Source organism: Gouania willdenowi, chromosome 17 (genome assembly GCF_900634775.1).
Source record: "Gouania willdenowi chromosome 17, fGouWil2.1, whole genome shotgun sequence".
Classification (NCBI taxonomy): Eukaryota; Metazoa; Chordata; class Actinopteri; order Blenniiformes; family Gobiesocidae; genus Gouania; species Gouania willdenowi.
In genome coordinates, this window is record NC_041060.1 from 1,145,008 (window position 1) to 1,159,906 (window position 14,899).

General features: G+C 36.4%; 1 protein-coding gene across 1 annotated transcript in view; it reads left to right on the forward strand.

The window, feature by feature from the left end:
- Positions 1–9,339, forward strand: part of LOC114478837 (nuclear receptor ROR-beta-like) — a 29,797-nt gene extending 20,458 nt beyond the window's left edge. Inside the window, exons 4-10 of the mRNA XM_028472124.1 lie at positions 251–772; positions 3,210–3,331; positions 4,645–4,777; positions 5,234–5,341; positions 5,920–6,030; positions 7,332–7,444; positions 8,255–9,339. Coding sequence (XP_028327925.1) covers positions 251–772; positions 3,210–3,331; positions 4,645–4,777; positions 5,234–5,341; positions 5,920–6,030; positions 7,332–7,444; positions 8,255–8,416 — 1,271 coding nt within the window. The 3' untranslated portion in view covers positions 8,417–9,339. The remainder of the gene's footprint in view (positions 1–250; positions 773–3,209; positions 3,332–4,644; positions 4,778–5,233; positions 5,342–5,919; positions 6,031–7,331; positions 7,445–8,254) is intronic.
- The last annotated feature ends 5,560 nt before the right edge of the window (positions 9,340–14,899 follow it).

A 14,899-nucleotide genomic window follows, 5' to 3' on the forward strand; every position in this document is an offset into this window, starting at 1 on the left:
CTTATAGGGTAGGAGGAGCCAGGATTGTCAGGAGGAGGAGTTTCCGTGTTGTGACGCATTAGTGAGGAAATATCCAACTGGCCCAGTTGGAGCTGACTTTATACAAAATGTAGAATAACAAGGGAGGGAGGCAACAGAACTTTTTGAACTTTGACCCTCTGAATGACGCTAAAGGAATGTAGCAAAACCATTATAAAGTGATTCATTTCATAATACTGCCTCTTTAACAAAAACCTCTTTCTATTTGCAGCGGTTAAGTTTGGACGCATGTCGAAGAAGCAGCGCGACAGCCTTTACGCTGAAGTCCAAAAACACCAGAAGTCCCAAGAATGTCCAGGTTCTGGAGGCCCAGACTCCACCACCCTGTCCTTACCCAGAGAAGACGGAGTCTGCGGCGGGGGTGCGGAGGACGTGGAGGAGGGTCTGAGTCGCTCCTACAGCAGCGGGGGCTCCAGCTCCACCCTCAGCGACCTGGACGACATCGCGGCACTGCCTGACCTCTTCGACCTGCCGCTGACCCCCGAGGAGGCCAGCGAGTACTGCAGTCTGGATCTGCTGGGAGGGGGCGGAGCCAGCACTGGGAACACATCCAACTCGTCGTCCTCTTCTTCGTCCTCTTCCTCATCCCTGTCCAATCAGAATTCCCCGCAGCAAACCATGATGGACGCCACAGACACCAATGGGATGCTGCACACGCACGCTCACATGCTGCTGGGACACGCACACGCACTGCTGGACCAGTTGCCAGACGACTGCTCGATAACAGATCTTGGTGAGTCAGTAACTGTAACTAACCCACAATGCAATGCGGAAAACTTTTCCAACTCTAGCTATTAGTTTTTCGCAAAATAAAAGCGATAATTCTAAAGTTTCGACAAAGTATAATTGAGCTTCAGACGTGTTTCCATTGAAGGTTGTTTTGGAGCATCATGACTCGTGAAATCTCATCCCGTGAGATTTCTCTGCAGGAAGATGGAAGCTATTAACTTCCGTATAACACTGTGCATTCCTTTGTTGTTTGCTGTATAATAATATAATATAATGATGATGCTAAGAAATGTCTTGGTCTCCTCTTATGTCCACTCGTAGCTCAACCATGTTTTCTTGGATAGAAGTGGTCATGTGACTAGATTACATTCATAAACAACGTAAATGACGACTCATGTTGCGCGACAAGTCCCTCAAAGTTGAATTTTTTTTTAACTTTTCAAGCGAGTGACACTGTGTCGCGACCTTGAATCGGCAATGAGTTTCTCCCTACGTCATGGGGGTAGATGAAGAGATGAAACAAGCAAAAAGCGCAATTATGTTCACGTGACTCCTCACGGGCGATTTAAGCAATTCTAAGTGTGTTCACACCGAAACCAACTTCAGCAACTCTGGCAATTAGATTACATTCAAAATCAATGTAAATGACGCAACGTCAAGCAACACATGCAATTCCAGCGACTCAACAATCGCGTGATCTAAGTCGCTGGAAGTCGCTCAAAGTTGAACATTTTGAACTTTTCAAGCGACTTCAAGAGACGCTGTGTCACAACATCCAATCGGCAACGAGTTTCTCCCTAAATGTTTTTTAAAAAGAAGACAACATTAACATAATTCCTTGTCAGAGGCATCTGCTGATCACTTTGATGTTTTCTTTTAAGTTTGGATTTCCTGAGGAACAGTTGTCTCAATAAATGAAACCCTGACATATTATTCAGAAAGAAGATAAAAATAATCTTGCTATAATTATTACGTGATAAAGTCAAGGAAACATCAAAGCGATCAGCAGATGCCTCTGAATAAGACTGACAGTTGACGGTAGAAACGTATCAGGAGATCAAAGTAAATTTCCTGAGAAAATCTTATCTAAATTAATTGAAACCTTAAAATGAACGTGCTTTAATTATTATGTGTAAGTCAAGAAAACATCAAAGCGTTCGGCAGTAGAAACATGTCAGGATATCAAAGTCAATTTCTTAAAAAAAAGTTGTCTGAATAAATGAAACCTTACATATTATTCAGAAAGAAGACAAAAAGAACTTGCTGGAATCATCAGAGATGTAGTCGGAGAAGCTTGTCCTTGTTTTACTGCTCTTTAAAAACATCTATTTTTGATGTGCTTTCTAACGTAGGCGCCGTCACAGTTTCTCAGACGTTTTGATTGTTATAGCTGTGATTATCGCTCAGTTGTTTTTACTGTTAAAAACAGACCCAATGTTACAGAAGAGGGGATGATATGAAAAGCAGAACAAAGATGAGATAAAGAGGGTAAATATAGTTAGAAACGGACGGGCAGAAAGGCAGTTGTAATGTGAGTTTATCTCACAGACAACAGAGACAGATAAAAACACGCAGTGAGGAGATATTTCTTTACTGTTGAACGTGGAATGTTGTATTTAAGCAGACTTTTTCAGTGAAGCCTCCATGGATGAATGTGTTTTCTGCTTCGTTTTATGGTTTCTGGTAACATAAAAGCTCCATGAGGCTCAGGGGCCGACTTTAGTAAGCAGTGAGTAAACATTCAGAGGGCTGTGAGATAAGAAAACATAGCGTCGTAGTAACCGCTGCTGAAAGTAGGCGAGAAAATGGAGCACTGAAGGATGCGTTCAATGCATCTAATGGCTCTGAAGTACAACGCAGTTCACTCCAGATCACACCTCTGTGAATTGTGTGTGTAAATAAAACCATTGCTGCAGAACAGAAGCAGAGTGAGATGATGTTAGGGATGGGCGATATAGACTAAAAAAAAAAAAAAAAAATCCTGATCATTTCTGGTATTTCTGGCAGAAATACCTCTATTACTGTTTTTACTGCTGCTGAATCTTGTTTATTTTATATCTGATAATGAGTTACATAACGTTATGGTTGATAAATAACTCTATGACTTCCTATAATTAAACCAGATCAAGATGATGATTTAATCATTCAGCATATTTTGGTGAACAGCGCTTCAGAGAATAATACGTTTTTGACAAAAAACTTAGGGTCAATTTTGTCCCATGAAACAAAGGTTTTTAGGGGCATTCTTGGCTAAATTGTTGGACAAATGGCCAGTGGCCCTCGCTAATTTCCGACATGGGAATTTATCATTTCTATCGTGGGATGACATATTCTTAACGGTGAAAAGTTTTTTGACGATCTATCGTAAACAATAACATTTCGCACATTCTTAGATGATGCTAATATTTGTTTTTGGTTGTTTTTTTGTTTTGCTTTTGCAGAGCACATCACTCAGAGCATCGTCAAGTCCCACCTGGAGACGTGTCAGTACAGTGTGGAGGACATGAAAAGGTTCACCTGGGTGCAGTACACAGCAGAGGAAATGCGCGCTTTTCAGAATAAGGTACGTATCATTAAAAATGACACAGTCAATGGACAAAAGGCACAATCGATGCTAATATTGTTGAATAAAAGATGTCCTTATGTTGAATTTGGGCTGTGTGGACTGTTCTAGTTTGATGGGTTTTAAAAAAAAATTGCGAAGTTCATGCACGGCTAGGAATGGGAATATTTTGTCATGATGATGACATGGTTTGTTTTTAATGTCTTAATGTTATTGTTTATTTTATATTTACTTGAATTGAAAAAGTCATAACCACACTAAATATATAAATATATATAAAAAACATATAATAAATATATTAAAGACAAATACAATTATTTTTGTCTTCTTCCCTTTCTAAAATATTGTATTGTATCTTGAACTCTGATACCCCTTGTAAATGCTATTAAAAAACAAAAATGTATCGCTTTGTGTAGTATAGTTAAGTGTATTTAGTTTGGTTTCAAATAGTTACATTGCCTATGTTTTAGTTGTGTGTTTTACTTAATCTTTATTAGTTCGGTCATAGAATTTAATTCAGTTTTATGTATTTTTTTTACAGTTTATTTGAATTGGTTTTAATCAACACACTAATAATCTACTGTAGTTATTTGATTTAATTTAGTACAGTTTACTTTAAAGGCGGTGAGTTGAAGTTGATGTGGAACATGTTGGTTTTGGTAAACTTTTGTTATTGTTGGTTTGGTTTGGTTTGGTTTGGTTTATTGACTCTTTTTGTTTTGTGTTGTTTGTTTCTTTTTTGTGTAACTTGGTAAATTGTTGTTCAAAAGGATTTTGTTTATTTTAAATTTTAATATGCTTTGATGTTTGTGCGTGAGACTTCATTATTTCCCTTTAGCATTGGTTTGGTGTATTTTAGTTTAGTTTTATTTATTTCATTCAATTTTTAATATTTTTTTTAATGAATAAAGATTATTTAGAATTTTTGTAGTAAATCAGAAAATACAACATTATTGTTTTTGTTGGTGTTGCAATATTTTGTTAAAAGTTTTTGTTTAAGACTAAAGTTTTATTACTTGCCTAAAGTAGATATGTATGTGCTTTAAAAATTAAATTATTAAGATTTTATTGTGTTTTATTGTTGTTTTTTTCATATATCTGGACACTATTCCAAGCTGCTGCAATTTCGTTTTAGATTTGTCTTGTACAATGGCAATAAAAGCTAATCTAATCTAATCTAATCTAATGTAATCTAACAAACCAATAAATGTGTTACTATTGCAACAACACATCATCAGTAGGGTAAAACTAACCTGTCTCACGACGGTCTGAACCCAGCTCACGTTCGCGTGCCTGTTTGTGTCTTGTTGCAGTCCGCTGAGTGGATGTGGCAGCAGTGTGCCCATCACATCACCAACGCCATCCAGTACGTGGTGGAGTTTGCCAAGCGTATCTCAGGCTTCATGGATCTGTGTCAGAACGACCAGATCATTCTGCTCAAAGCAGGTCAGTGTACGCCCTCAGATATTCACACATTCCACTCACTCAATATTTATCTTTTGAAAAGAAATGTTTTTTAAAATGTGCTAACTTTAGTTCCCTTTTTCCTCCAACCTTCTACCTTTTTTTTTTTTTTATCATCTTTGTTTGTTTTTGTTGTATTCACACACACTGCGGAGCCTCATACAATTCTGGAATAAAAATGTGAATATTTTTGTGTTGTAATATAATATTGTGAAAAACAATACTTATATTTCATAAACATAAAAACATTAAAAAACTCTTTTTTTAATGTGATAATTTATTATCATATCAAAAACTGTGCACCAATCTGGATCAAAAATGATTTACACTTTGTTGTATGTTGTGTGCATGTTGGAGCATCTCGGGCCATCTTCCTCTTCCTCTTCCTCTATCTCCACGTCTCCATGTCTTCTCCTCTATCTGTGGCTACGTTTTTAGGCTGCCTGGAGGTGCTGCTCATACGCATGTGCCGAGCGTTCAACAGTAACAACAGCACCATCTTCTTCAATGGAAAGTTTGCCTCGGCTCAGTTCTTCAAAGCACTCGGTGAGGAAACTTAGTCACACTTTCAGTTGTTTATTTTGGTGTTTGTTGTTACTGGTGTATTTTTGCATAAATATTCCAATGTGTTTTTTTCACTGCAAATGGCAAATAAATTGAACATTATCAACAATTTCCAAGAATTCTACTGCATTAATTTTGCATTTTTTAAAATAATTTTATTTACATTTTTTTTAAATTATATTTAATTTTTATTTAATTTAAATTTTACATTTATTTTTGACTTAATTTAATATAATTTTAATTTAATTTATTCATTATTTTTTATTAACAGACATGTTTCCTATTTTATTTTATTATCAATGTAAATAAATTCAAACACAACATTAACTAAACATCTTCCCACCGTCCTGTTTATCTAAAATAATAACCATAATAATGATGATATGTCAGTCAGCACTGTTGGTTTCTTTAATAACTCCATGATGTGAACAGTGAGGGCTGTTTAACGTCTGTGTCTGTTACTGAAGTGTTGACACGCTGAAACAGGAGCTCCCTCAGACAGACTTTGGTTACGCAGTCCGTCCCGTCTGTAAATGATTGACGGATCGTGTTCTGTACAGGTTGTGATGACCTTGTGAACGCCGTGTTCGACCTGGGGAAAGGACTGTGTCGTCTGCAGCTGTCTGACGAGGAGATGGCTCTGTTTAGTGCTGCAGTCCTGCTTTCACCTGGTGAATATTACACTACACTTCATCTGTACACCCATATGGGCTTCCATATGTTTACATCAAATCTATTCAAGTAATACTCAGTTATTATAGTTATGTTATTATTTAATTCCAGCTGTTTATGTATATTAGCCATGTAGGCTACAAATGGAAAAAATGTATGTACACATACAAAAGCTTTTTTTTAAAAAATAAACAAATAAATAAACCTTTTCCTGTGACACAGATGAGACTTAGGGGCGGATTGAGTAAAGGTTTAGTGGTATTAAAACAAGTGGATAAGGAGTACAAAGCCCATGGAGTCAGGAGTGCACCGCCACCGCACTTCCCAATATGAATATGTATAGTAGGCGGAGCTCCCAGGAGGAGCAAAAATATGGGAGGAGGAAATGCTAATAAATTTATTGCAGGAAGAGCAATGTGATTCCTGAAATCTGGAACTGTTTGTGGTGATTGTTTTAGTATCAGAAAATAGTACGATTGAAAAGCAGGTGCAAACACACACGCAGAGATCATCGCTGCAGTAAATGTGGACAGAAAACAGCGGAGATGAAAAAAATGCTCCAGTTGTGTGTGTGTGTGTGTCCGTCACTCACAGTCACATCCACGCACATTTCTCCACTGCGAGATGAATAAAGAATGTGTCTATCTATCTGCTGTAATTCATCCATTTTGTATTCATTTCCTCTACTAACACCTCCAATTCTGCTGCTTCACATTTTAATTTTTGCTTCCGTGCCCTCACGTTCACCCTCCATGTTCAACACAACATGTACAAAAAGCTCATTTAAATAAGGGGACGTTCTGCACCAGTTCTGCACGTGCACTAATCATTGCTGCAATCTTAGTGAGGTGAGGAAACTGCGTCACTAAAGGATTTAGGGAAGCAACTGAATTACCAGCCTTTATTTCAGATCTTATTGAATCTTCCCCTAAGTGAGTTACTAAGGTCGTTCAAGTAATGCATTTAAAGAAGCCAGTCACCAAATCTGTTAAATGTCATGAAAAATTAAATTGGATTTCGAAAGATTTCAGTCCGAGCAGAAATCACAAAACTATTTTCCTTTGTAAATTATTGTTTTAGTCAATTTTTTAAAGTATTTCAGTAGATGACATTATATTATTATTTTTTTAAATAGTATAATTTGGATTATATTACAACAGTTCCAACTCGATGGCAGTATTATGGGGTAGTTGTTATGTCACACATTGTATCTCTCCATCCAAACTTGAATCTGCCAATCAGATCATTGCTCCTTGACTACATGTGTCGACACAAACAATAATCTCTGTTTTTCCTGCAGATCGTCCGTGGCTGACAGAAGGACAAAAGGTTCAGAAACTCCAGGAGAAAATCTACCTGGCTCTGCAGCACAGCCTCAGCAAGAGCGATGCTTCAGATGAGAAACTGGACAAGGTATCGTTATCAACTGCTTTTATAAAGTATTTAACAGTATCCTCCAGAGATAGGCAACTTTTTGTTTTGTTTTTTAGTAACATTCATGTCAGTGTTTGGAACCAATCTGAGCATTAATACAAGAACAACGGGTTTTGTGTGTGTTTTTTTGTATTTTTCCTTTCATTTTTGTATATTATTCATGTTCTTATGTGTTTTTTGCATCATTTTCTGTACTTTTCTTGTTGTTTAGTGTACTTTTCTGTATTGCATGTTCTTTAGTCATTTTAGCGTTTTTTCCGGAGTTGTTTTGTGTATTTTTGTTGTCACTTTGTGTGTTTTTCTAGATTCTTGTGCATGTTTGTTGTCGTTTTGTATCTTTTAGGAGCCATTCTGTGCATTTTTTTTGTCACTATGTGTGTAGTTGGAGTCATTCTCCATTTTTGTTGCTTTTTGGAGCCATTTTGTATCTTTTTGGATTCATTTTTTGGTTCATTTTTTAATTTTGTGTATTTTCTGTCATTTTGCCTGTTTTTTTTCGTGTCCGTTTATGTGTTTCTGGAGCCATTTTGTGTATTTTTGTTTTCACTTTGTGTGTCTTTTTAGACTCTTGTGCATGTTTGTTGTCATTTTGTCTCTTTTTGGAGTCATTCTGCATATTTTATGTTTTTTTGTTTCTTGTGTATGTTTGTGTCATTTTGTGCATTTTCTTTGTCACTTTGTGTGTTTTTGGGAGTCATTTAGCACATTTACTTTGGGGCTGCTGCCCAAAAATAGATCAATGTTCCACCACTTGCTTTTAGCTTAACTTTGGTTCTATCTCTTTCACAGATGGTTTCCAAGCTGCCAACAATGAAGTCAATCTGCAACCTCCACATTGACAAGCTGGAGTTTTTCCGCTTAGTCCACCCAGAAACTGCGTACAGCTTCCCACCGTTGTACCGGGAGGTTTTTGGTAGCGAGTTGTCTCTGCCGGACTCCACCAACAGCTAGAAACACAAAACACACAGAGGGAGTGCATTAGCATTAAGAGGCAGGGAAAGAAAAAAGGAGCGACGGAAAAAAGGATAAGAGATGTCGAAGCTCAACAACCAGCAGTTTATGAGACAATCCGAGGACTTTTAAAATACTCCATCTCCCATTTCTGATCCCAAAGTAGTCCTCCACTTATTCCCAGCAGGCAAACGCACCTTACACTACAGACCACACACGTATTGTAGCATCAACGTCAAGTGTACGGGGCATAGTAATAATTTAGTAGTCATCGGCCGTTTGGCGCCAACACTTGTTCCATATGAGATCCATCTGTGGATCGCCCAACCAATAATGAATGTATCTTATAGATGGCACCGGTGCACAAGCAAAAGAACACAACAGTGAATGTACAACCATTGCAGATACAGCTTTCACGTTCAGTATATACTTAAAGTGTTTTTAGAACAAAAGGAACAGAAATATTAAGACCATCACTTTAGGGACCAAGTTCAACCAAACACATACACACTATAACGTACAGGGTAATAATACAAAGATCATTGATCTGCTTATAGCAACTATTTCACACACATTTAGTGTTCGGTGCTGCCTTGTTTTTTATTTTTATTTTGTTTTATTATGTTCTTTTTTTAGACTCTTGTAATGCAATGAGAAACCTCAGTCCCAGACACCCCTTTCCCCTTGTAAATGCCACTTAGAGACAGGACAAAAAAATACAGATTATGTCTAATTTATATACACATTTATAAAATAAATATTTTAAATAAGAATGTAAATAGATAACTATATCATCATATGGGGAGAGCGTGGTGGGGAGCGTGTGTGTGCGTGAGTTCATTTTGAGAAATAAGGGGAAGAGAAAAAAAAAAAGACATGGAGACGGAACAAAAGATTGGATACATCATCCTAATTTTTTGGGACAATTCTTCCTCTCGTGACAGTACTCTCAGGGTTTCCATGGCAACAACTCCCGTCTCGAGATATAGCGAGTGACGGGTGGTGGACACTTGTTGCGGATGTGACAAAAAAAAAAGTCAGCGTTCAGTCGGCGCTGTCACCTGGAGATACATCAAAGGACGTTAAAGATGAAAGGAAAGCAACTCAAAGGACGATTTCAAGTACTTTTATTTTTCTTTGATTAAAGGAGGGGGTGGGGGGGTTGCACTCCAGTTCTCCCCTCTTGTTTCTAACCAGCAACCACTACTACTACTACTACTACTACTACTACTACTACAACAACTGTAGTATGACAGTCTTTTCTCCTTTTGTTTCAGTGGATTCAAATGGCAAATGGTCAATATTGTGTATCATAAACCTTCCATTGCTGGTTGGTGCAACTGTATTATTTTGTACATTTACTGTTCTCTCTCTCTCTCTCTCTCCCTCTCTCTCTCTCTCTCTCTCCCTCTCTCTCTCTCTCTCTCTCTCCCTCCTTTAAGTCCTGAACTCAACACTTGTCCAAAAATCAAGCACTTAAAACTTTCCTCTTTTCTCACTGGACACTATTAGTCAAAAGGCCAGACAGAGCTGCCAGCTGACCCCCTGAGTCATCGACTTTTATCTTTATCTGTTCATTTTCGACCGTTTCTGAAGGCTAAATAGAGCATTTAGTAATAATATGTTAAGATTTCATTTATTAACGCACATTTTTCAGGGAATTTTCTTTGATTTCCTGATATGTTTCGAATGTCAACTGCCAGTCTTCTTTAGAGGCTTTAAAGCAGTGTATGTTAAGGTTTTGTTTATTCAGACGAGATTTTTCAGGAAATTTTGTCTCCTGAAAAAGTTCTTCTGAATAAACAAAACCTTAACATTTATTTAAAAAAAGAAGACAAAATGAACTTGCTGGGATTATTTAAAGCAGTGTTTTTCAGCCTTGGGGTTGTGACCCCATGTGGTGTTGCCCGAAATTCAAATGGGGTCGCCTGAAATGTCTAGTAATTGATTTATTTATTTTGAATTACTGATTGAAATTGTATTTTTGTAATTTTTTAGATTATCACTCTTTTTCAAATTAAAATACCACACAATCTCAAACAACTATACTATCTATACTTTCACTTCCTAAAGTATCAATCTAGTAAAAAAAAAAAAAAAAAAAATACAGTATGTAAATTAAATAAAAATTAAATTTTTTTAATTTTTTAATTATTTTTTTTTTTCAGATTAAAACACCACACACAATCTCAAGCAACAGTATTCTATACAACAACAAAAAAAACAGTATTAAAATATCTGAACTGGTGCATCTTGTCACTAATTGACAAACATAATCAAAATTTGTGATTACAAAATGGGGGTCATGACCCAAAAGAATTGGTTGGAAACCACTGCTTTAAATCATCATCAGCAGACGCCTCTGAAGAAGACTGCCAGTTGACAGTCGGAACATGTCAGGAGATTAAAGTACATTTTCTGAAAAATTGGTCTAGATAAAGAAGACCTTAACATATTAATTTAAAAAAAGAAGACAAAAATGAACTTGCTGGAATTACTAAAGCAGAATGAGATTATGAAAATGTCTTATTTGGGGTTCTGGGGAGTTCTGGTGCAGAATGCGAGGATGTGCTATTATATTACGTGCTGCTCAGGGAGCTAGCTGCGACCTCTCGTCCCTTTATTATCAGTGTCGTCTCTTAGCCTTTGTAATCCTCACACATTTTGCACCGAAGACGAGACCCATAACCATAATCACTGTGGACATAAGTTCTATTTTTTGTGAATGTTATTTCTCACAAAGTGTCAAAAGTCCTTCCAGTCTGTCCTAATATTGTAACATTGAATTCCAGAAATATAGGCCATGAGAAAACAACAAAAAGCATTGTTTCTTTTGCTGTGATTTTCATTTGTGGGTCTTCTGTCCACACTTTGCTTTGACCCCTGTCCTCCACCTTTGTCTTGTAAAAGTCAGTGATCTATTTTTTAAAAGTGAGGAAAGATTAGGAACAAGTACAAATAGAAATTAGTTTGTCTCCCTTTTCTTTCCCTATACGACAAAATGTACAAGAGGTATATTACTAGTCCAAGAGTCACTCAGTCACACAGCTCGATATACAGCATATTGTTCAAATGGATGCATTATATGTGGTTTTAAGAATGTAATAAATGGTTTCTTTTCTTTTGAAATCTATCAGCGTCTTCTATTTATTTCTTTCTAATCAGATTGCCGTCTGTAGCAGTGAGGTCTCTATTCACCAGACGTGTTTATCCATCACATCACTCACAGATAGTGTTCGACCACACACCTGAAACCAGAATGCACCAAGACCAAGACTTTTGGGAGTTGAGACAAGACCGAGTCAAGACAACGACTATAAAAATGTATTTCAACAAGTTCAGATGAACAACGGCCGAGCCCGCGGATCATCTCCACGAATAGCACGTACCACATTCCAGAGAATTTAGTCCATGGCGCCCCCGTGGCACATATGGAGTAATGTGCACCATTCATATATTGGTTTGTGTCAATGATTGGACCACCAACTGTTGTACTATTTGACTTGCCAAAAAAGCCCGAATTGTGCAAGGCATAATCGTAATCTAGGTTGAATTACCTTTGAAACGATATATCACATAACTACGTTCACATAAATTTGGATATTACCGGAAATGGGGGGGGGGCACCGGGCCCCATTTAAAAAAAAAGGGCTCCGAGCATCTCATGATATATTCATTCATAGAGTATTCATACCAAACTGCATTCCGATCTGACGAGAACTAATGGAGGAGTAGTTATTTGGAAAATGGGGCCCCCGCGACACGTACGGGGTAATGGGCCCTATTATATATTGGTATGTGCCAATGATTCGGTACACCAACTGTCGTAATATTTGACACACAAATATACTAGAAATCAACTTTTGTATTATTTTTTTTGGAAATCGAAAATCGGGTTCCGAGCCACAATATTTGCTGTGCTCACAGTTTTCCCATGCTCATATGGCAGTCATGTTTAACCACAAATTGTTGAAAGAACTCCCAAATTTTCCAAAATACTGTAATTATCCTCAAATTATTCCACAAAATCTTTTCAAAATAAATAAAGATTGGTCACAGAATCAAGGACATTTAGGTGAAGGTCCTGCAGGGTCTGATATCTGTCACATGTTGCTATTGGGGGGCCTTACATCCATCATTTATATGTGGAAGTGCAAACTGGGGTACACACGTTTACTTTAGATCCTAGGTTTCCAAAGTGGGGTATGGGTACCCCCAGGGGTACGCAAATTGTCATAAATGGTACATGAATAAAAAGTTAAAAGAATATAAATTGAATATATTGCCACAAATGACACATTAGCTGATGTAAGACTACCCAAGATAATTAACTCAGAGATAATCAGTGGATTAAAGTAGAATGCCCATTTACATCATGATTTACAATAAAGCCGTCAGAATTTTGGTACAATATGCCTGTGCAGTAATGTTGGTATGATTTGAGGTGTACTTGAACGCACCATGAAGCTTCCGTCGGCTTCTGACAGCTTTAACGTAATACACGATTATCTCTGACCCTGAAATACTATCTCACCCAAATTTGAACCATTCCGGAAGAATTGGAAAGTTAGTCCCAGGGCCAATCGATGCTCGATGCTCAACTCTACTAGTTAGTCAGCCCTCATACAACAAACTAATGCATTCATAACTTTTTTTTGCCTAAAACATCAATAATTGAATCAACATAAATGTACAATTCCGCTTGCTTGTTGAATCAGACGTCACAGTTCAGCTACAGTTGTGGACATGCTCTGACACAGTCGTCTAAGATAAAGTAAGACAAACAGCTACTGTGTGTTATTGATCAGTCGTATTGTATTGGCTGATCTGAGTACAAAGTCATCTAAAGCAGATCTGAAACTAGTGATTTTTATTTTGTAGATTCAAACTAGAACTACATATTAGGATTTGTGTTCCCCTAATGTCACGCATTTATTTAACTAGAATGTGTTAGAAAAAAGCCAACCTTGTGCAGTGATCAGTTTTTATCTAATATTATGTAAGTCAACTTACTGCTGTCATTCACTATTAAACAAACTTCACCACATTTTTAAAAACCGCCATTACTTTTTCCACAGTTGCTCATCTTTTGGTAAACTTTCACAGTTTTTCTTTTTGGAAAAATGCTGAGGAACGCTGAGAAAATGCCACCAGAACTGCTGTTTTGGGGGATGATGCTACATGACTGTCTTAAGGTTTGATTATTTTATTAAACTCAGTAATTCACTAAGCAAATACACAGTTTTTGGCTAAAAGATTTAATGAACTTGCATCTTTCATGCTGGAAAATGGGTTAATTAGTTTTACTTTTTTATTTTAAACTAATTAAGTGTAATGTTTCACATGTCACACCCAATGATCTCCCACGGTACACGACTATACTATGACACAGTGGTTGAAAACCCCCAATGTAAACCTATTTAAATGATAACTACTATCCCCACACTGTCATTAAACCACTAATTTATCTGTTAAGTTAGATTTATTACGTGTGTTCAGGGTGTGCCCTGACTCTTTAAAGCATAAGTCATCTATTTGTGAGTCGGAACGCCACATTGTGTGTTAGATCCCTCTGTACCTGTAGGTCCCAATATTTTTTTAAGACACAATAAATAAATAAATAAATAGGAAAAATTAGGATCTTTTATTTGTTAATTGTAAATTAATGACTGCTATTCACACAAAAAATAAGCAGGAAAAAATTGGTACATCATTATATTTAAGGGTGTCCTGATTCAATATTAATAAATGATAGTAAAATAGAAAAAAAAAAAAACAAGTTGGTCCAATCTGAGTCATAAAAAAATAGAAGATTTTATCGGCCTGCATCGAAAATCTCAGATAATAAATAAACTCTCTGATATCGTACATAATGTTTTTACTGAATGTTTTAAAATTGTTGTTTTTTAGGGTCTTCTAATTTATTTTTCATTTAATTTACTAATTGCATAATATTCTGTTTTAGGTTAAAATGTACATAACCGCCTGGTTAATAATAAATAATAAATAGGTTGGTTTTTCATTTTGTTTGATTTGTGCTGATATCGTATCTGATTGTATTGGGACACCCCTAACTACCTAATTTAAGTCAAAATGTTTTTAGTATTACTATACTTTTTTTTTGTAGAAATGTAATTGCATTTATATTTTTAATTATTATTTCTAGTTGAAATCATTCTGTGTCGGTGGTTTGCTTTATAATCTGTTCTAAAGATGCAATTTTTTGGTTTTTAAACAAAAGAATGTAAATCTCTCATTTTATTGTATCAACTTTTTAAATAAAGTTTGATTGATTGATTGAATTACTTTGGGTTTTAATTGCACTATTATTTAGTTGCATTTCATTCATTTTTATGGGAGTTGACAACAACAATTTGCGGTCCTGTAATGGATTAAATGACATTTTTTTTAAACTGATAAAACCTGTATATAAGTAAGTTTAAAGGTAGTTCATTGTGCTGTGTGGCTTGTTTTTGTCCTATT